General features: G+C 31.1%; 2 protein-coding genes across 4 annotated transcripts in view; one reads left to right on the top strand and one right to left on the bottom strand.

The window, feature by feature from the left end:
* The window catches only part of LOC114324910 (THO complex subunit 2), a 73788-nt gene extending 61990 nt beyond the window's left edge, over nt 1-11798 (bottom strand). For 2 of the 3 annotated variants that reach the window (XM_028272818.2, XM_028272819.2), the window contains exons 1-6: nt 11696-11790; nt 7962-8127; nt 7460-7591; nt 7286-7401; nt 6689-6822; nt 6334-6587 (exon numbers count right to left, since the gene is read on the bottom strand). In XM_028272818.2, the coding sequence (XP_028128619.1) occupies nt 6334-6587; nt 6689-6822; nt 7286-7401; nt 7460-7591; nt 7962-8127; nt 11696-11757 (864 nt within the window). In that variant the 5' untranslated portion in view covers nt 11758-11790. Of the gene's footprint in view, nt 1-6333; nt 6588-6688; nt 6823-7285; nt 7402-7459; nt 7592-7961; nt 8128-11695 lie in introns of all 3 variants that reach the window. The other variant, XM_028272817.2, reaches the window with a different exon arrangement.
* Nucleotides 11799-17129: 5331 nt separating this feature from the next.
* Nucleotides 17130-23018, top strand: part of LOC114324911 (liprin-beta-1) — a 114740-nt gene continuing 108851 nt past the window's right edge. Inside the window, exons 1-2 of the mRNA XM_028272827.2 lie at nt 17130-17514; nt 21180-21343. Of these exons, the coding sequence (XP_028128628.2) occupies nt 17406-17514; nt 21180-21343 (273 nt within the window). The 5' untranslated portion in view covers nt 17130-17405. The remainder of the gene's footprint in view (nt 17515-21179; nt 21344-23018) is intronic.

Consider the following 23018-nt stretch of genomic DNA (forward strand, 5'->3'; position numbering starts at 1 on the left):
GACCCAAATAAAAATTCACCGTAATTAAATTCTGCATTCCCGATTTACGTCCACGAAAATTTTCCCCGGAAAATGCGGTTTTTTCCAACAAAATCTTTAATTTTCAACTAAAATTTTAGATAAGTAATTGTTTAGCAATAATTAAATAACTTGGCAATATAAAAGCCCGTTTCGTATAGATTATAATTCCCGAAGCCGATTGAAATTGAGTGAACAGTTTAGCAACAATTGAATTGTTAATTAAAAATTTACTGTCGCTATAATACCCACAATAATTATGATACATAAGAATAACTATGATTTTTGAATAAAAAGTCACTGTACCTATCTAATGTACTTTACAGAATTGAAATTGAACTATTTAAGCGGCCTCAGGAATATTTTAAAATTATAAACAATTTTTTGGCTTATAAACAAATAGAATATCTCGGGAAATATTAGATTAAATCATTAAAACGGTTTTGGAAAAGAAGTGGCAGGACGCTTCTTTTAAAAGAAAAAACATTTAATTGTGATGAATGGTTCCTGAGATACAACCGGTCAAAGTTGACCGGCATTTACGGCAAAGATATAAACAATAGGATCATAATTTTCAAACCATCACCTTTTTATTTTTGTCCTCTTTCTCCGCACCAATTTTCATATCTTTATAATACTCATAACATATATTATTATAATAAAAACTATCGATATTACTAGTGAAAATTGCCAAAAATAGCAAAATTTCCAATCAAAAATTAGGTTGGAGAAAATGTAATCTCAAAGTTTAAAATCGGTTTCCGTTAATAAAATGCATTTTCTCCGCTTCCCATGGAGCAATTTTTTTCATTCTTTTTTTGTTCCCAAGTAACTCGAGTAGAGCCATATAATTAACGCAATATTAAACGCCAAATTGATTTTGTTTTGTTACAATAAATTTATTTATTTATTATAACAAAAATTTTTAATTTGTTTAAATAAAGATTGTTTAAATAATTATACAGCTTTCAAATGAGAATATTTGTGTCTAACGTTAAAAGGTACACTTGTAGTAAGTTTATCTAAAAAAAATCCAGGAGGAAAATAAACTTCCTGTAGCTGGCTGTATACCATAAATCACAAAAATACCAAGTTTCTTGTAAAAGGTATATATTAAAATACCCTAAATAAGGGTCACAATACAAAACGTTTTCGGATTAAGGAATCCATCATCAGTGTTTAAAAGCCCTAAAATTAAGTATAACCTAATTAAATGAGATAAAAGTTAAAATTGACAGAGGTTTTCAAGAACAAGAGGTCATACTTACAAAATTTGCATGCCTGAGCCACCAAAATGTATCGGGTAAAAACCCTTTAAATGTAAATAATAAGGATGTTTTACATATTTATTTAAAATTCATTGGATGGTATAGATAAACCTGGATGTTACCCAGGGCAACACAGGACTCTCTCCACGTGGTTGGAACTTTTTTTGGAGAAAACCTCACATATTGGATTTCAATGGCCAACTGACAAATGAATTCAAGAGCAACCCAAAATGACATCAAGAACTGTCAATGTAACCTAGTTGTAATGTTACTTCAGCCACAACATTAAAGATTAATTTAAATGTTTTAAGATAAAAAACAGTATCAAATTTACAAATTGTAAAAATAAAAGATGTTCACAAAATATGAAAGATTTTATTCTAAAAATAATGCATTAATTAAGTATTCAAAATAGGGAAATGAAATGTTTACGTTACAGGAAGTTATGCAGTCAACAATACCAATAGGTGTTGTATTGGTGGTATAAAATTGTCAATACGATTAGACAAATAATGGTAAAGGTCTTATACTAGGAACACAAAATAGTATGTAATGTGTACATATGTGTATGATTATGTACACATGTGATATGTACACATTACATACTATTTTGTGTTCCTAGTATAAGACCTTTACCATTATTTGTCTAATCGTATTGACAATTTTATACCACCAATACAACACCTATTGGTATTGTTGACTGCATAACTTCCTGTAACGTAAACATTTCATTTCCCTATTTTGAATACTTAATTAATGCATTATTTTTAGAATAAAATCTTTCATATTTTGTGAACATCTTTTATTTTTACAATTTGTAAATTTGATACTGTTTTTTATCTTAAAACATTTAAATTAATCTTTAATGTTGTGGCTGAAGTAACATTACAACTAGGTTACATTGACAGTTCTTGATGTCATTTTGGGTTGCTCTTGAATTCATTTGTCAGTTGGCCATTGAAATCCAATATGTGAGGTTTTCTCCAAAAAAAGTTCCAACCACGTGGAGAGAGTCCTGTGTTGCCCTGGGTAACATCCAGGTTTATCTATACCATCCAATGAATTTTAAATAAATATGTAAAACATCCTTATTATTTACATTTAAAGGGTTTTTACCCGATACATTTTGGTGGCTCAGGCATGCAAATTTTGTAAGTATGACCTCTTGTTCTTGAAAACCTCTGTCAATTTTAACTTTTATCTCATTTAATTAGGTTATACTTAATTTTAGGGCTTTTAAACACTGATGATGGATTCCTTAATCCGAAAACGTTTTGTATTGTGACCCTTATTTAGGGTATTTTAATATATACCTTTTACAAGAAACTTGGTATTTTTTTATCTAAAAAAGTCTACAACTGGAAAAAATATGTAGTTTTCTTTTCTTATAAATAAATTAATCTATGATAACAAAACAAAAGCAATTTGGCATTTAATATTGCATTAGTTATATGGCTCTACTCGAGTTACTTGGGAACAAAAAAAGAATGAAGAAAATTGCTTCATGGGAAGCCGAAAAAATGCATTTTTTTAACGTATACCGATTTAGAACTTTGAGATTACATTTTCTCCAACCTAATTTTTGATTGAAATTTTGCTATTTTTGGCAATTTTCACTCGTAATATCGATAGTTTTTATAATAATAATATATGTTATGAGTATTTTAAAGATATGGAAATTGGTGTGGAGAAAGATGACAAAACTAAAAAGATGATGGTTCAAAAATTATGATCCTATTGTTTATACCTTTGCCGTAAATGCCGGTCAACTTTGACCGGTTGTATCTCAGCAACCACTCATCACAATTAAACGTTTTTTCTTTTAAAAGAAGCGTCCTGCCGCTTTTTTCCAATACCGTTTTCATGATTTAATTTAATTGAATATTTTCCGAGATATTCTATTTGTTTATAAGCTAAAAAATTGTTCAGTTTTAAAATATTCCTGAGGCCGCTTAAATAGTCCAATTTCAATTCTGTAAAGTACATTAGATAGATACAGTGTCTTTTTATACAAAAATCATAGTTATTCTTATGTATCATAATTATTATGGTTATTAGAGCGACCGTAAATTTTTAATTAACAATTCAATTGTTGCTAAACTGTTCGTTCAATTTCCATCGGCTTCCGGAATTATTATCTATACGAAAAGAACTTTTATATTACCAAGTTATTTAATTATTGATAAACAATTACTTACCTAAAATTTTAGTTGAAAATTAAAGATTTTGTTGGAAAAACCCGCATTTTCCGGGGAAAAGTTTCGTCAAAGTAAATCGGGAAAAACACGTCTCTATGCAGAATTTAATTACGGTGAATTATTATTTGGGTGTTTTTGGTGTAAAGTTAAAATCTTTGGAGTCATAGAGCAAAAATTGAAAGAAACACGATTTTCCGGCGCCATTTTGTTTATAAAAAAGTAGCACACTATCAGCGGACTTTGCATACCTATATTATTAATATACAGGGTGTTAGTAAATAAGTATGAACAATTTTAAGGGCTAATTCTACATGAAAAATTAATGCCAGTTTGCTCTATAAACATATGTCCGCAAATGCTTAGTTTCGGAGATACGGGGTGTTGAAATTTTTATTTCAAACTACAAATTTATTTATTTCTCTAAGACCAGTTGAGCTATGAAAATGAAATTTGGTGAGTTTTAGGAGGTAGTTATTACTAATTGTATGACATACAATTAAGAATTTTGTATTCATCATTGGCGCGCCTAAGGGCAATGGTCTGAATTATTTTAAAGAAAAAAATAGTACGCCACTGAGATATTTTGAATTAGAAATTATTTTTAAATATCACGTCTAATTCATGATAAAAAACCTTTCTTGTCTTTTTTCATATGATGCATCGTTTTTATGCAGAAAAATAAAACATCTTGGCGCATATTTTTCATTTCTTAATAGGTACATCATCAAGAACTATCCAATATAATAATACTAAACTAGAACAATAACAGAAAATATTACTAATACCATTTCAACTAGGTGCAAAGGTGCAAGAAATGTTTAAAATAATCTCCTTTACAGGTAACAGAAGAATTTTATATTCATCATTGGCGCGCGTACGGGTAATGGTCTGAATTTTTTGAAGAAAAAAATAGTACGCCACTGAGATATGTCAAACTAAAAATCATTTTTGAATTAGGGATTCCAATGAACTGTCAGTGGTGGTCGGTGGATGGCTAAACTGACATGCCCATAGACATAGTTAAGGGGGGTGGTCATGGCGTATCTAATGTTTACATTGAATATTGACAAATTTGTAAAGAATATCCTGTTTGGTTTTGTTTTTTTTGTTAATTGTGTAGCGAAATTTGTGAAATTGTGATAGCAAATTAAATATGAAGTGGTTTAAACATTGGATACGCCTATGGATGACAGTTTCGCCATCCAGCAGCCATATTATATCACGTGATTTGGAATGCCTAATTCCTCGTTCAATTGACGACAAAAAATCTTACTTGCCTTTTTTTCATATGCGGCGCCGTTTTTATGCAAAAAAATAAACATCTTAACGTTTACAAAGTATTTGAACTAAGTTTCTATGCATATGGAAACTACCTCAAATACTTGGTAAGCGTTAAGATGTTTTATTTTTTTTTGTATAAAAACGGCGCCTCATATGAAAAAAAGGAAAGAAAGATTTTTTGTCGTAAATTGAACGAGGAATTAAAAAATGATTTTTAGTTTGACATATCTCAGTGGCGTACTAATTTTTTTCTTCAAAAAATTCAGATCATTACCCGTACGCGCGCCAATGATGAATATAAAATTCTTCTGTTATCTGTAAAGGAGATCATTTTAAACATTTCTTGCAGCTTTGCACCTAGTTGAAATCTTATTAGTAATATTTTTTGTTATTGTTCTAGTTTAGTATTATTATATTGGATAGTTCTTGATGATGTCTTAAGAAATGAAAAATACGCGCCAAGATGTTTTATTTTTCTGCATAAAAATGGTGTATCATATGAAAAAAGGCAAGAAAGGTTTTTTATCATAAATTAGACGTGGACTTTAAAAATAATTTTTAATTCGAAATATCTCAGTGGCGTACTATCTTTTTCTTTAAAAAAATTCAGACCATTGCCCGTAGGTGAGCCAATGATGAATACAAAATTCTAAATTGTATGTCAAAAAATTCATAATAACTACCTCATAAAACTCACCAAATTTCATTTTCATAGCTCAACTGGTCTTAGAGCAATAAATAAATTGGCAGTTTAAAGTAAAAATTTCAACACCCCGTATCTCCGAAACTAAGCATTTACGGACATATGTTTATAGAGCAAACTGGTATTAATTTTTCATGTAGAATTAGCTCTTAAAATTTTTCATACTTACTTACTAACACCCTGTATATAATCATAAGATTCGATTCCAGCAATAAAATTGCTGGTAAATAACTTTTCCTTGTATTTTGCTAATTAGCCCAGGGTAAAAGTTTATTGAATAAAATATCTTTTTTGTTGAGGCCGCTCAAATTTTGACTCATTTTTTTCAAAATACTCTTTTAAATGCCTTCAATTTTTGGGATTTTGGGACACAAACAATTTTAGAAAACTGACACGGAAGTGTTACAGAAAAATGTACAAAGAATATGAAATAACAAACAATAAAAATAAGAAAGTTACAATATCTGGGACACATAATGAGAGGACAGTGATATCACAAGATAAAATTGATAATACAGGGACAGATAAGAGGAAGAAGGAGAGTGTTATGGTTGGAAAATTTAAGAGATGGTTTAAATGTAGTTCAATAGAACTTTTCAGAGCAGTGGTAGATAAAGTAAAGATCGTGATGATGATATTGAACCTCCGATAGAGAAAGGGCACTTAAAGAAGATCAACCAAATAACTTAAGATTGTTTTTTTTTGTGAATCCAGTTGTCAATTTCTCGTCTAGACATCACCTAGGGAACAAAAAAATTTTAGTTCAAATAAAAAATTACTTTCTAGATGGGGATAGAAAAAAAAATAAGCCTGATATTAAATTATATAATATAGATTTTGTTATTCTTTTTTACTATTGTCTTACCCAATAATATATATCTTCCAATTTGATCACTCGATTTTGTAGTAACTGCGCAACCAAGACATATAGCGATTGGGGTATATCCTGCTCATTGTTCCTTAAAAATCCAAATTTAGTTGACAACACTTCACTGATAATTTGCGGGTCATTCATATACGAATTTATCAAAGGAATGAATATCCTGGTATCTTTGGGTTTGTTTTCATAGCTGTCTAATATTATGTCTAGAACTCTATTTGGGTCTAAATTGAAACAACCTGGAAGAAATGACGAAATATTAGGAATTAAAAAATGATAAATGTATTATGATCAATTGTTAAAAATAGAAAAAACGTAATTAAGTTTCTTATAAACCTACCTATTAAGGATTGGACTATTCCAATTAGTTCACCTGCATCCCTATGTTCAGTGAATTCTGAATTAAGTTCTGTTACAAGCTTGGAGAAACCTTCACACTCTTCACGAAACAGGTTAAATTTTCTCTGTTTGTAGCTGAAAATAATATATTATATTGTAATTGCTATTTTAATTTATTTGGTCTTCACAATAGATAGAAGTCACACAGTGTGAAATCTGGTGGATAAGGATGACACTGGCTAGAAGTATCTTTATAAGAGAAATGGAATTGGGCACATTTGAAGAGATTGATTCAGATTGCTAATTTTTTCGGTATCTTCATCTTCAATGTTGTTCAAATTATGTTTTGGTAATGGTTTTTCAATGTTTTTTGTGAAATATACCAACAAGTTTCTGGTTTTTGTCACTAATTACTATTTTTATGCCAAAAGAAAAAAATTACTCTAATAAAAACAAATGATATGATTCTTTTAACATTTAATACCGATTTATTTCCGAAAGTGACAATAAATACATATTCCAATATAGCCCCAGAAATCCAATATCTAGAATTTATCAAAAATAAAAAAAAAACGAAGATATCTAACTTCATACTTACTATAATTTTGTCTTAACTTTGATGAACTTTGAATAAAAGGTATTATTCTTTAGTACGCCTACTTCTTGTAGAGTATCTATCTCCAATCGTTCTTTAACTAACTTATCTGATAAAAACTAAAAATAAAAACATTTTTAGTAATTTTTAACCTAGAATCTAGAATGTGCACCTTACCTTTTCACAATCTTTGACAATTGCACAAAAATTACTCCTCTCTCTAGCTTCATCACTATCTCCCTGCGAAGTGGCTGCATCTTCTAAGTTAAGTATGTCCAATATTATGGAAGGGATATCTGCATGTAGAGCCTACAATAATAGATGCTGAATAAGCTGACAACAACAAGGAAAACATTCTATATGAGGCTATGCGTGCAACAAAGGCAAACTCAAAAAACTCCGTTTTTCGAAAAACACAATTTTAAAGGTGTTGATTGATTGCGAATTCAGCAAATTTGATTATTTAATTCAATAATCGAAGACAATAATTATAAGTATGAATTAATGAACCACTGTGTCATGTAAAAGGACGAAAGTAAAAAAGAATGGTAAAAAGAAAAAAAATCACCCAAAATCTAGTTCACCCTTGTTGTATGCCTAGCCTCATAATATGATATACACTGTTTTATAGAAGTGACAACAGCAAATACCCAGAGGAATAGACTTGAATAAAACTCACCACTAATTCTCTTAGTGTTAACACCACTTGATCTGTCTTAAGTATGCCTCGTATTCCTTTATCAATAAGCTGCGATACATTTCTGATAATATCTGTAGGTTTTCCAAGTTTATCAAACGCTGGACTCTTGGTTTCATCTTTTAAGAGTGGAATACATGCTTTAATGCTGAAAGAAACAATAATTTTTAGTATAAGATAAATAATCAGTACTCAATACTGTTTATTCATGTTAAAAATATAAAATCCTATGAATGGCAAATATTTACAAAATGTCAATGAAAATTGTTGACATGTATACCTATGTCAAAATGTATATCTATGACATTAATGAATTGTATGGAAGGAATTTTATATTTGTATTTATGCATTTTTTGAGTTATGTCACTATTCTTCCAGATGAGGGATATATTTATTTGAGTTATATCTATTTGATTCCGATTTAAAATTGGGATATCTCTCATCAAGTTGATGCTATCTGTGAAAAGTGATCATTAAAGATATTTGGACTGATATTCAATGAGGAAAACTTGGACCTTCTTCTTGGACTATATAATAATATTTACGGTACAGGAGCGATCCCTAAATGATGGCTTGAATCGGTTTTCATCCAACTGCCAAAAAAGAAGAGCGCCAGATTATACTAGGACTTATAATGTCTACTAAATAACATTCTGAAGCTTTTATTGCAAATCATACAGAACAGAAGATATCGAAGATGTAATGAGGTCACTGGTCAAGAACAATTTGGCTTCAGGAAAGGTATGGGGACACGAGAGGCAATATTCTGTCTTCAAACTCTGGCACAAAGGTGCAAAGATCAACAAGCAGATCTTTTTGTCTGTTTCATAGATTTTGAAAAAGCATTCAACCCGTGCTTGATACCTTGATAGAAAGAGTGAATGTCATCGGAGTAAACAAAAGAGATTCTAAAATTGAGGGGTCTGGCAGTAAAAAATGGTAAGGGGCATTAAAGAATTTTTGAGTTTTGAAGTGTTGAATTTTGAAAAAAATATTATATTTTTTATTAAAAAATATAAGAGTATGAAGCATGTTAAAACTATCTGAATATGTTGTTAATACGAAGGCAAAATATGGAAAACCAAATATTTTTTTATAATGATTAATTAGAAAAGTATGAAAATATGAACTACAACTTAACATTGTTTACCTAAAATATTTGAAATAGTCTAAGGTAACGTGTTAAGTGGTTTTGACTTAATATAATGTGGTAGGCACTAGGAATTCATTTTAAATTTAAATACCATTTGTGGTAAACAGCTGGAATCAATCACCAAAATGATTTTACATCTTTCAGGTCTTCTAAAACGTTTAAATAAAAATAATAATATAGCACTGGAGAGAATTTATTTTCATAACGTACGATGTAAACAATGTTAAGTACATCCCTTACGATTTTTTACTTGCGAACATTTATTCTAAGAATATAAAGAAATTATTGTCTTCTTTATAGAAACTTGACCAAGGTAGCTTCACTAAATACTTATTCAGGATCTTTATCTGAGTTGCAATCATCGTAGCTCTCATAATTGTCACTGTTAACAGCAAAAAAGCCATTTAGATTTGAACAACCTGAATTATCATGGACACATAACATTATTTTCATGCTTATGCATGTCCCTTACCAAATTTTAAGAAATTAATCTGGCTCCATCTATTATTAGGAGGATAACTAAGTTAAATTTTCTGCTTTGCCATGTCCCTTGTCATCTTTTACATACTAGGTATTATATTTTTTTCGCGAAAAATCAAAATTTGTCCCTTACCATTTGTTTGCTACCGAGCCCCTCAATTATAGAAGCTATTTACTGAAATCAGACAGCAATCATAAAGACTAATGGTAACACGTCAAGGCCAATTGAAATACAATGAGGTGTTAGACAGGGATGTGTGCTATAGTCGGTTCGCTAAACTCAGATGCAACTGGCTAGATATTTTAGTTGATAATTTTTTTGTTTTTTGCCAATTTTGCAAAAATTGGCAAAATTACTAACTATTTAGTGATTATTAAGTATTTAGTGATTATTAACTATTTAGTAATTATTTTTTGCCAATTTTACTAAAATTGGGAAAATTAACGACTAAAATCTAGATAGAGAAAAATATCTAGAAAGTTGCGTCTGAGTTTAGCGAACAGACTATATCACCAATGCTGTATAGCGTCTACTCTGAGGTAATATTTGCAAATACTTTATCGCACTTTTCAGAAGAAATCAGGATAAACAGTCACAGATACTATTTTAATGACTGAATCAGACCATAGTGTGCAAATACACTTAGTTACTGCAAGATGTGAAAAAATGAAGATCAATACTGTGAAAATCAAGAACCACCAACAGCTTGAATATGTAAACCAATACAAATATCTTGGCTGCTGGTTCAACAATCACCTTGATTATAACCAAGAAGAGCGAGAATAGAGGTAGCCCAACAAGGCTTTATCAAAATGAAAAGCTTATTTTGTAACAGTAGCATTAATATCAGCCTTAGATATCGTTTTCTGGATTGCTATGTATGGTCAATACTATTGTATGGAACGGAGGCCTGAACACCCAACATAACGCTGATGAATAAGTTAGAAGCCTTTGAACTCTGGCTTTATAGCAGAATCTTGAAAATACCTTGAAATTCTTTATTGAAATAGAAATCCTACTAACAATAAAAATAAAAATTTGCTTAATTCAATGTAACATACAATTTACAATACATGCAATATACAACACATACAATCCGACAAGCCAGAGGTGGCGCGTGACCTTGAGCGAAAATACACAGCGACAAATGCAGAATACGAGAAGGTCAGCCGCCAGCTCTCGCTTGTCGCATTGTACAGACTTATTAAAAATTATTTTTTAACCAGGTAAAATATATGTTTTTAGTGATTTTTTAAAAATTGGAACTGTCACTGCATTCTTAACACTGGGGGGGAAGATGGTTAAATTCATTCATACATTTGTAAAACAAGGATGTCATTGTACTATGTTTATTAGTTTTTTGAATGTCAAAATCTTCAATATTTCATATGGTATATGGCGAAATTGTGACTAAATCTCTTCGATTATAGTAGAATAAGCCATTAATAAACAAAACTTGATCCTTAGGATTAAAAATAAAATTTTGACTTAGGCTTGTCACATAAAAATGATAAAAAATAATACTTAAAAATGTTTAATGTGAACAATTATCAAATTAAACAAATATTGTAAATATTACTGTTGAACAAATTACTACACCATTATCAATCTTTTAAAATCATGGATGCTCCTATTAAAAAGTAATTCAAAAATGCTTATTCCAATTCAGGTTTAAGATTTAAGTTATATAATGAAAAAATATTTAACATTTCAAATTTTAACAAGCTTTTTATACAATTTTAACCAAAATTATGTAGAACTTTAGAATTTGATATACCTACCACTTTACTTCAGCATTGATGCAGACATCAAAAAAGCGTTTCTATACAAGTAAAAGGCATCTACTATTTTTGTGTTTTCCCCTTTAATTTTTAAAATTAATATAAAGTACTCGCTAATATGGTTTAACGTTTATAATGTAATGTTTGTATAAAATATTTACAAATTTTTGGCAATGCGGGCTACGATTACAAACAATATCAGGGACTAATACGCGTGGGAAATAATGTGACATTAAATTTAAACTCTTATTTTATAAATTTGTTTCAAGAAATACAATCATGTAATTGAAAAACCACTTACAATTCTTGTTTTCCGGTTTTCTCCCAATTTTTCCAAATTTCACTATTTAAAGCCACAGCCATTTTTCAACGATGCACAGCTTGTGACATTTGACATTTGATTTGATATTTGAAAGTTGACAAGGACAAGGGACAAGTCACATGACACAATGTGATGAGAAAAGAAGAAAGCTGTATGGTATGCCAGTCACTATTTGTAGAATAAAATTTTATTTCATATTCTTTCGTACTGTTTAAAAAAGTATTGCATAGTTTTATTACAATTAGGTCCGTTTATAAGTTAGCTTTTATTATGAAATCAATATTTTTCTTTTAGATTTGAAATCATCAGTATAATCAAATCTTTTGTTTTAGTACAGTGTTGCCAATCTTAGCGAAATTTCCCCTTTTGCGGGAATTTTTAACACAAAAGTGTAAGGCTAGTCCTCCACTTGCGAATTTTAGTCGCGGCGACAAAAAAATCGATATCGCAAAAAACCTAGAGGGTGTCTCCACTCATTGACATATTAAGCGTAGACAAGGCATACTCACTAAAAAAGCGTAACGCGGAAACAGTCGATCGGTGGTCTATATATCTCTTTTAACCAAGCGATCCCGCGCATGTGACAGACAAAGATGGCTAGACCACTCAATCCTATGTCGGCGTTACACCTCGATGCATTGAGTGGCATATGACTAGCCCGGTCTATCCTTAAGATGTCTCTGGTCCCCACTACGATTTGAAAATCGCTTAATTACATTAGTTTTCCAATGGATGACATCGAAACCACTTTTGGATGTGGATGCTTTTGAATTTAGCAAAATGGTACATTTTTAACCGGGCATATAAAATCTTGTTGTGTATTACACAATTTTGTTAGAAGAAAAGATGGACTACGAGTTAAAGATCAATACTACGAAAGCCCTTTAAATGACATGGGTTTGCGGTCTGACACTGGAGGTACGGAAGTAAAAGACCATTTTACAGACTACTTTGTCCCACCTGAGGGCTCATTATCTCGACAATATGATAAAATGTAATTCATGTATTAAGTGAATAGACAAAATATTTTTTAGGCAAATGCATGAAACCGTTAAAAAGTCATACACTCGCACTCACATTCTTAACCGTATTAGATATTTTTTATGCTTGAGTGCGCAAAGATGAGCAGGAGAATGAAGAAGAAAATCCATATATGTATTTACCTATGGGTACAAAGAAAAATAATTTTCTCTCCTTCCTGTATTCAAATGTAATTTGACATTCAAATTACATACTAACAGTAATCGCATAAAAATAGAATGGGGGTTTAGAAAAGGAGACCCAATGTCACCTAAACTTTTTAATACGGAACATGCTTTCAAGAATTTGGATTGGATGACAAGGGCCCCTTGTCAAGAGGAATAAAAATACTTACGTTTCACGGATAATATAGTCATAATAGCTGAGGGTCTAGGTATGGCAAGAGAGATGGTACAGGAACTTGTTGTAGCTACAGAAAATGTAGGTTTAAATATAAGCATCGCGAAAACAAAAATAATGACAAATTTGGTACCCAACCAGAACATCAGTATTGGTGGGAAAGAAGTAGAACAGCATACGGAAAACTGAGAGAAACTTTTAAAAGTGAGTTTGCAATGTAGGCCCACATACCTAATTAGAAACGTATTTGATCAGTGCGTCCTCCCAGCCTTGACATACGGAGCAGAAACACAAATGAAGAGATCAGGAGAAGAACAAAGGTGACTGACGTCATCGAAAGGATAGTCAGACTAAAGTGGAGATGGGCAGGACACATAACCAGAATGACCGATGGGCGATGGACAAAAATGTTATTGGGATGGAGACCAAGTCGACTGTCTATAAGACGGACTGACGATTTAAGAAGGCTAAATAAAACTGGATGATAGTGGCGCAGAATAGACGGGGTTGGAAACAAGAGGAAGAAGTCTATGTTCAGCAGTGGACTTTTGAGGCTGGACGATGATGAAGACCTGTAGGTATTCAAAATGCCCCCAATATATTCCAGCATATTCCTCGTCTGACGTATTCATCATATAAATAAGACAGGTTGCGTTTTCTTAATCGTTGCACATACGTTGATTTTAATTAATAATTAGCCGGCCAAAAGTCAAATTTCAAAAGTGACGTTAAAAATTCAAGACTCGTCCTAGAGAAATCTGATGGTTTGTCTTAAGAGGAAACAGTAGCGATCAACAGGTAGCGAAAACCCGTTCCAAGATTGCGGCTGTAATTTTGAATATTTTTTCGAGATATTTGGTACACGTATTCGTAATATAATAAAGAATGGCGGTACAGAGCCCAATTTAAAAAATATATTAATATGTGGAAATTACTCTGTAATTAAATACAATATTAAAAAACGAGCCTGTACCGCCATTAAGAAGAACAAAAAAATACACTTTCTTCAAATATTTTTTTTATCCGATGCCTAGATTTTGTGTCATTTTGGAACTAATGAAATAAAAAAATTTAGTAGTTCCAAAATGACACAAAATCTAGGCATCGGATAAAAAAGTTTATTTGAAGAAAGTGTATTTTTTTGTTCTTCTTAATGGCGGTACAGGCTCCTTTTTTTAATATTGTATTTAATTACAGAGTAATTTCCACATATTAATATATTTTTCAAATTGGGCTCTGTACCGCCATTCTATATTATATGACGAATACGTGTGCCAAATATCTCGAAAAAATATTTAAAATTACAGCCGCAATCTTGGAACGCATTTTTGCTACCTGTTGATGGCTACTGTTTCCTCTTAACAAAAACTTACTATCCCCACTCCAGAAATATTCACCGCGCACGTGTACACGTGCGAATGCGCGCGCATGTAGCTGTTCGTGAATTTTTGTTCTCTTAGATTAGTAGTCAACTTTTTAAAAATTGTGACATTTTGCAATATTTACCTTATTTTTCAAAGTGATTGTTATGGAATCGAATAATTTAGGTAATAATGAATATTTCTTAAAATATTTTTAGAAAGTTTACTGTTATTTTATATTATTTTTAGAGAGTCAAAAACAAGCCGTTTTATAGTGACATTTTTGTTTAATTTTTATGTTTATAAGATATTTAGTTATATTATCGCCTCCGATCGAGCAATAGTATTTATTTTATAGCATACTGCATATGTTTGGCTAAATAATGGCATACAATTTAGCTGCGGATAGCTGCGGATGCCAGAAATACAGGGGTTTTTAATTTTGCTATATAGGATGACGTCACAAAAATAAAAGTACCTACATATTTGTTTTAAATATAATAATAATTTTTTTTGTTTTAACTACATAATTTGGTGACTGCTCTGGCCTAAAACTAGTACTCCGTAAATATCGCTGAGACCAAATATGGAGCTACAAGATTTTCCTAATCTAGAGGACAAATTAAAATATTTGGAAATTAACTTGAACTGTTATATCTGATAATCTAATCAATTTAAAACAAAGATTTCGAGATTTTAAAACGGCGATGATAGAGAAATGGTTAAAGACTCACGAAAAGATGCGGTATTTTTACAAGCAAATAAAGATTGGTTAAATGGAACATTTAAAACTTGTAGAAAACAAATAAATGGAACCAGGTCGGCTTTCTAAATTATTTGAGGACTCCAGTGAAAGGACGAAAAGAAGAAAAACGGAAGAAATACGTTCTTTGCTTGATGGTAAAGCTATCGTTCATGCAGCACAGACATTACAGGCTCGTGAAAAAAGGAATGTTTCAAAAATACCAAAAGAGATCCCAGAGCGAGCTAGTGTAAGGAAATACTGAAATACATATAGTTGCGTACAGGAAATTAAACTGCTTTTAACTTCTAACCAGCTATTAACAATTTTAAGAAGCAAGAAACGTGTACAGAAAAGGATCAAACGACGGTCATTTTGTTCTGAAACGATTAAAATGCTGTTACCTACCGGGTGACCCCAAATACTGAGTCCGATATGTCAGATACCGACTGAGGTATAAGTAAAAACCTGCATTTTTTGTATTAATTTTAAATTTTGATTTTTTCTGTGAGAAATGCAAGTCAATTTTAAAAAAACAATACTTTTCTTTGATTTGTACCAGTTTTAGTAGAAATATGCTATAAAATAATTTTGGCCGCGTAAATCCATTAAATCGACCTATGTGCTTTGTGAATATTTAGTCGCAAATGGATTGACTTGTATCTGGAGTACAATCTTTGCGACTAAAAAATCACCTAGTTAAAAATCGCAAGTGGAGGGCTAGCTTCAGTTGAGGGAAAAAGCTTGTTCGAAGATTGGCAACACTGTTTTAGTCTAATATCTTGACACAGAGTTGCCAGATTGGGGTATTTCCCCCCATTTTTGGGGTAATTTGAAAGCGTCTGGGGGAATTTTTTTAAGCTGTAATGGCTGGGGGATTTTTTGGGGGTAAAAAAAATTGTGGGGGATTTTAGGGGGTCAATGGTCAATTAAATTTGTGAATGTACATAGAACATTAGAATAGAACTGCATATTATTGTACTCTCATATAATCGAAGATTATGGAACCTATGAATTATTTTAGCGCCCTCTGTTGATAAATAGTATAATTTTGGTTTACCGTTCTCTATACATTTGACTAATAAAATTCAAAAATCATGAATTGGTTTACCTCTACGTTTTACATGCATGGCCACAGCATAATAAACGAAATTGCGTTTTCTATGCTGTGGCATGGCTAGTAAGATATAAAATGAAATGATGGTGTAAAATGTACATATAAATGAAAATAGAAATTTTCTTTTTTAGAAATAAGCACCCTGTTCTCTCATCATGTGTAAATCATAGAACAGTAAACTCTGTTCGCTAAACTCATACAGAACTGGCTAGTGATTTTAGTAGGACATTTTTTTGATTTTGCCAGTTGTGTCTGAGTTTAGCGAACCGACTTATTAGCCATGCCATGCATGTAAAACACTTACTAACTATTTAAATTATTTCCGAGGGTTCATATTTAAATATATTAATTGAAAAATTTATGTTTTTTGTAATTAACCATTCAATTCCCGTTTTTGAGCTTCATAATGTAATGTATCAAGCTGCTATGGTGTGAAGCTTTGTCCGTATAATATAATTATAGAGCTTAACTTCCTACTTTAATAACTACTCTTCAAACCAGTGTAGAAAGGTATCTTTATTCAGTAGCTGATTATGGTAATCAGCTAGTTTGATATCAATATTATCTATTGTTATTAATCAAATTATAAAAATATAAAAATCAAAATCAAACAATCCCTTCTGAGGCCTGAAATGACATTGACAATTGACATCCTATTGACATTTGAATTTTGAATTCTACGAATTGCGCACGCGCATCAGTCAGAAACCAGTCGTGGCGGCAAAAATTTAAATTTGGGGTATTTGAGCTTCAATTTGGGGGAATTTCAGTTTAAAAGTGGGGGATTTAGAAAATCGCATCTGGCAACTCTGTCTTGACAGGATTGACAAGAACAGAACAAGAACAAGAAGTAGTGTCACCGAAACGGGAGAAAAATAAACAAATTTCGTGAAAAAGACCCAAAAAGACCATTATATTCTAAAACACAAGTGCCCCTTTCGTTTATTCTAAAGAATATTAGACATTAGTGCTTCCTTTTAGACTTATTCGATATAGGTTATAATGTTAAACGGTGATAATATTCGTGACTAAATTTATATTAATACTAATTACGAATGTAATTAGCGATTGTTTGGAATTAAAAGGGATATGGGAAAAGCAGAAGAAATGGGTGATAAAGTTCCAGCAATGTCAGCACAAAACGAAGCAAGCAAATTATTAGAGCAAGCCCTTTTGGAGATGGATGGTATTATTTCTGGTAAGTCTTGATTTAAATGTCCCCAAAATCGGCTTAGTTTTATTAGAAATATTCAGGAATGTAGAAAGTTTTGCACTATAATATGAAATGAAACTAAGTCGTATTTTTCCACTGATAAAAATCTAAAAGTAAGGCAGTTTATAAAGGATGTTTACAAACAATTTGTTTATTATTGTACCTATTACCAGTGTTATTGTATTATATTACATAAGTATATTGGCCTACATTTATTTGCACGGGAACTAATTTGTTGTGTAGTTTGCAAGACAAATTGGCTAAAATATGTTTCATTATCATTATTGATAAAGGAAATATTACAATAGTAGAACCCATGATAGAAAAGAAAGTTTTAATGTGTTTTTTGGTTCCCATGTATTAGCAGAGAACTACGAGTTCTCTGGTATTAGATCAAGACAGGCCCGAAGAGAGGACTGTAGAGCTGGTAGATTTTACCTCATGACAAGATTTTACAAGGTAGATTTTACCGTTACTTCATGACAACAATTGAATCATTTATTTCAGAAAGGGGTCAAGTAACAAATCTTGACAAAATGAGTGCAAAAAATTAATTTTTTTTTCTTAAACAAATTAACAAGATACATTTTTAAAAAATACAACACTTTTTGACAAATACTCCAGGTTGTTGGGTAGAATTTTTATTTTATATAAAGTGATTGTTTGTTGAATGTAACAAACAGCATATTTGGGTCACATCATGCGAAACGAAAAATACCAGTTCCTTCAACTTATAATCCAGGGTAAAACTGAAGGCAAGAGAGGAATAGGACGCAAGAAAATGTCCTGGCTCCGAAACATAAGGCAATGGACAGGGATTAACGACATACAATCTCTGATACACATTGCAAGAAACAGAGAATTAATGGAAAATGTGATCGCCAACATCCATTAGTGGATTTGCATTTGAAGAAGAAGAAGTTGAATGTAAACAGTGTGTAAACTTGATTTTCTCAAAAGTAGATACTTGTAACTTGACCCCTTTCTGAAATAAACGATTCAATTTATATAAAGTGCATTAAAAATAGTAAAAATATTTTACTGCTTTTGCTGGGGCCCGCTGTACACTTTTCCCAGGGACTGCTCATTCCTCTCGGTAGCCCTGGACCAAGAACAAAAAGGTACATAAAGCCCATTAACCAGATATGAAATAGAATAATTATGATATACTAGTCTTCATCAGGAAATTGCAGCTAATTTAGAATATCAATGGCTTAGTGTGAAAACCTCGTATCTCATTTTTTTTTTCGAAAATGACATTTTGGTGGTTTTAGTTTGAAAACATTGTATCTCACGATTTACAACTGTTAAAATATCCAAATACACCGGACTATCTTCTACAGCCGAAAAAAGAAACCACATATATCAATTGCTCTTGATTTAGTGTGAATACCATGTATATTTATAACCAAGAATTTGCTACTTAATTTGAAGTGTTTGTTTAAGAAATTCGACATGGAGAAATGTTTTTTTGTGAACAACAAAAGGTAGTCCGGCATATAGAAACATTTTATAAACCTTAAATCAAAAGATTTGTACTGTATCAACCTAGTATTTGGAGGTGTTCAATAATCTATGAAAAATGAAAACCTCGTAAATAATCATAAACACAACCTCATTTTATATGAAAAACACATATATCAAGATATACGAGGTTATCATAGTTACTTGGGCAAAGGCTCTATATACTGCAAGGATATTTACGTGTTTTTCATAGTTAATATTTGTATTTTCAATTTAATAGCAACATTTAACACTTTCAGCTCTGGGCCAAGATCAGATATTTGTCTCAATGTGCTCAAATTAAAATATGTAACAGTAGTTTTTGTTTTTAGATTATATTATGCAGAAAATCAGTTTTTTGCCTCTCCTGTAAAATTGTAATTTAATGAGATACGAGGTTTTCACACTAAGCCATCGATATGCAAAATTAGCTAGAGAAAGGATTGCTACTAAACTAAGATAATGCAACCATTATGTTATCTTTAATATATTTATGTTATAGACTCTTTCCAGAGTTATCTAATCTTTTTCCAATTATCTTTATTTGCTGGGACTTGGTTGTAGCTTTTAAACAAATATGACAGAAATATGTATTAATGGTTGCCTTCTATTTTTCATAAATGTACCTTTTTGATTTAATATTTATTAATCCATGATAGATTATCAGTAGTAATTGCACAAGAGCTCTAAAATTATCGAATTTTTCCCGAGTGACACTTTGACAGTTTTAATAATTATGTCAAAGTGTCATGAGGGCAAAAATTCGATAATAATTTTAGAGATCGAGTGCAATTTGTTGCGATTATTTCATGAATAAAACTGTTCAAAACCAAAATTTTATTGTAATTTATTTATGTAAGTACAAATTAGTACAATTAAACAAACAGTTGTTATAAATATTAATTTGACGGTTGAAAGTCATCACTTTTATAACTTTTAAAACATTAATTGTCATTAATGTCACTGAATGTATTTTTTCATAGCAACGAAGGGCATCTGACGTAATATACTTGACGACGGAAATTATCAAAAATTATCGATTTAATTTAGATTTATGTAGCTTTCTATTGGTCAGAATCTCCTATGAATGAAATAATCAGTAGTAATTGCACAAGAGCTCTAAAATTATTGAATTTTTCCCGAGTGACACTTTGACAGTTTTAATTTCATGAGCCGAAGGCGAGTGAAATTATGTCAAAGTGTCACGAGCGCAAAAATTCTATATTAATTTTAGAGTTCGAGTGCAATTTGTTGCGATTATTTCATGAATAAAACTGTTCAAAACCAAAATTTTATTGTAATTTATTTATGTAAGTACAGATTAGTACTGTTAAACACACAGTTGTTATAAAATATTTTACGGTTGAAAGTCATCACTTTTATAACTTTTAAAACATTAATTGTCATTAATGTCACTGAATGTATTTTTTCGTAGCAACGAAGGGCATCTGACGTAATATACTTGACGACGGAAATTATCAAAAATTATCGATTTAATTTAGATTTATGTAGCTTTCTATTGGTCAGAATCTCCTATGAATGAAATAATCAGTAGTAATTGCACAAGAGCTCTAAAATTATTGAATTTTTCCCGAGTGACACTTTGACAGTTTTAATTTCATGAGCCGAAGGCGAGTGAAATTATGTCAAAGTGTCACGAGCGCAAAAATTCTATATTAATTTTAGAGTTCGAGTGCAATTTGTTGCGATTATTTCATGAATAAAACTGTTCAAAACCAAAATTTTATTGTAATTTATTTATGTAAGTACAGATTAGTACTGTTAAACACACAGTTGTTATAAAATATTTTACGGTTGAAAGTCATCACTTTTATAACTTTTAAAACATTCATTGTCATTAATGTCACTGAATGTATTTTTTCGTAGCAACGAAGGGCATCTGACATAATATACTTAACGGCGGGATATTATCAAAAATTATCACCTTAATTTGCATTTCTGTAGCTTTCTATTGGTCAGAATCTCCTATGAATGAAATAATCAAAATAATCTTTTTCTGTGCCATCATATTGGCTTTTACTACAGGCCCTTAGTAATATATCTTTTATTTATACACTTACAAAAATTAAATAGAATCATTTTATTGGTTTGTCCTAAAAATCTACCCAATACTTATTCTATTCCAGGAAATAGCGGTGCTCTCAAAAATCATTCCCCAGAGTTTAACTACTCGAAATCCCCATTAGATGTTAATGATGTTGCCAACACTCTGGCTCAGTTGTTACAGAAATCCACATGTCCTCCACCAGAACCACACATTGAAAAGGTTCTGTTACAGTGGCTGCAAAAGGTAAGAATTATTTATGTACAGAAAATATTCTATATATTTGGTTTTTTAAAGTTAATATACAGTGATGTTCCAAATTGTGAAATTAATTTTTGAAATGGTACCTATGTTAGGTTTTGATGCTAAAGAAATTCATCTGTTTGTTTAATAAATATAGTCTGTGGTTCGGTTTTATAGTCTGGTGCTTAAATTATTTCTTTCTGATGTTAAGTCTATGATTGCAGCAAATATTATCTCAGAAAACAGCTCATACAATTACTGAATTACTTTGAAAACTATCGTAGCTGTTTCGGAGGAAATGTCAGGGTAAATAATTTCTGATCAGATCCTGTAAACAAAAAAAAAAACAAATTATTACAAAATACAGGACTTGAAAATATAAACTCCTTATTTTTTAACTTTTTGACCTATGTTTTATTACAATATGTGAAACTTTGGATATTTTGTGGAGAAGATATACAATAGACGGTTACTTCTGGAAGAGCTTCATGTGCCAGGAAAAGGTTAATTAAATCTGGGTGTCATCTGATACCCGCAGTTATGGTATGTTTACACGTATCCAGTAACTCGTGCCAGTGCCACTGGCACTACAGCACTGGCATGGTAGTGGCATTATGTAAACACTGCGCCAGTCCAGCACTGTCTGCCAGCGCTGTCTCGAATAGAAGGTTGGTCTATTTTCATGCCAGTGCCAGGCAGTGAGACTGGCGCCAGTTAGTGGATACATGTAAAGGCAAAGACTACCCCTACCATCACAATTTTGAAAACTTCCCTAGGCTCTCCTAGTTGACCGATTTCAATTTTTCAAAGTGCATTTAAAGCTTGAGTCTTTCTTTGTATGTTAAAAAAAATTCGACTATTTAAAATGCTTATTTTTTTTGGCCCTAGACTGCAAAATTTTTATGCAAAAACTATTTAACTGATCCTAACGAAATTTAGTACACGTTTCAGGCGTATCATAGAGTTTTTGTAGGCGGAATATTAAGGTTATATTAAGTTATAAGGGGTCGAAAAAATTTAAAGGAAAAACTCCATTTTTTGCACTTTTTTCCCCAATTATTGCTATCTTTTAACACTAGGTAAACGTTGAATTTTAAATTTCTAACTAGTCAAATATTATGTAAAATTGAAAAACAAAACTTACATACATTATATTCCTATGGAAAAATGTCGATTACAGTCTGTGTTCAATTTTTTACATGTAAAAGATAATCTCTCATCTAATAGACCAGGGCGCATCTGTAAAAATATTAGTACATTTGGACGTTGAGAGGTGACTCAAATTTTTTTGCAGAAATTGCTTGAAAATAAATCAAATAATAATATTTGAGTTATCCTCCCTCTCAAAAAGGTGCGGAACATTGTTTAAATAATCAAAATGTCACAAAATTTAGGAAAAATTGGATTTTTTTCTTGGTTTTTTGATTATAACTTTAAAAGTATTAATTTCCGAGAAAAGTTGTACTGACATAAAAGTTGCGTAATTAAATTTCCTACAATATAGAATTGGTTAAAAATTTAAAAAATAGTCACCCTTGTTGCAAAATAGCAATAATTGTGAAAAAAACATACAAAAACAAGTATTCGCATTTTACGTTTTTCAACCATTTATGCTACACTTAGGACCTTCATATTTCACCCTGAAAAACATTATGATACAGTAAAACAACACTTTAAA

The sequence above is a fragment of the Diabrotica virgifera genome, chromosome 9 (genome assembly GCF_917563875.1).
Source record: "Diabrotica virgifera virgifera chromosome 9, PGI_DIABVI_V3a".
NCBI classification, from domain to species: Eukaryota; Metazoa; Arthropoda; class Insecta; order Coleoptera; family Chrysomelidae; genus Diabrotica; species Diabrotica virgifera.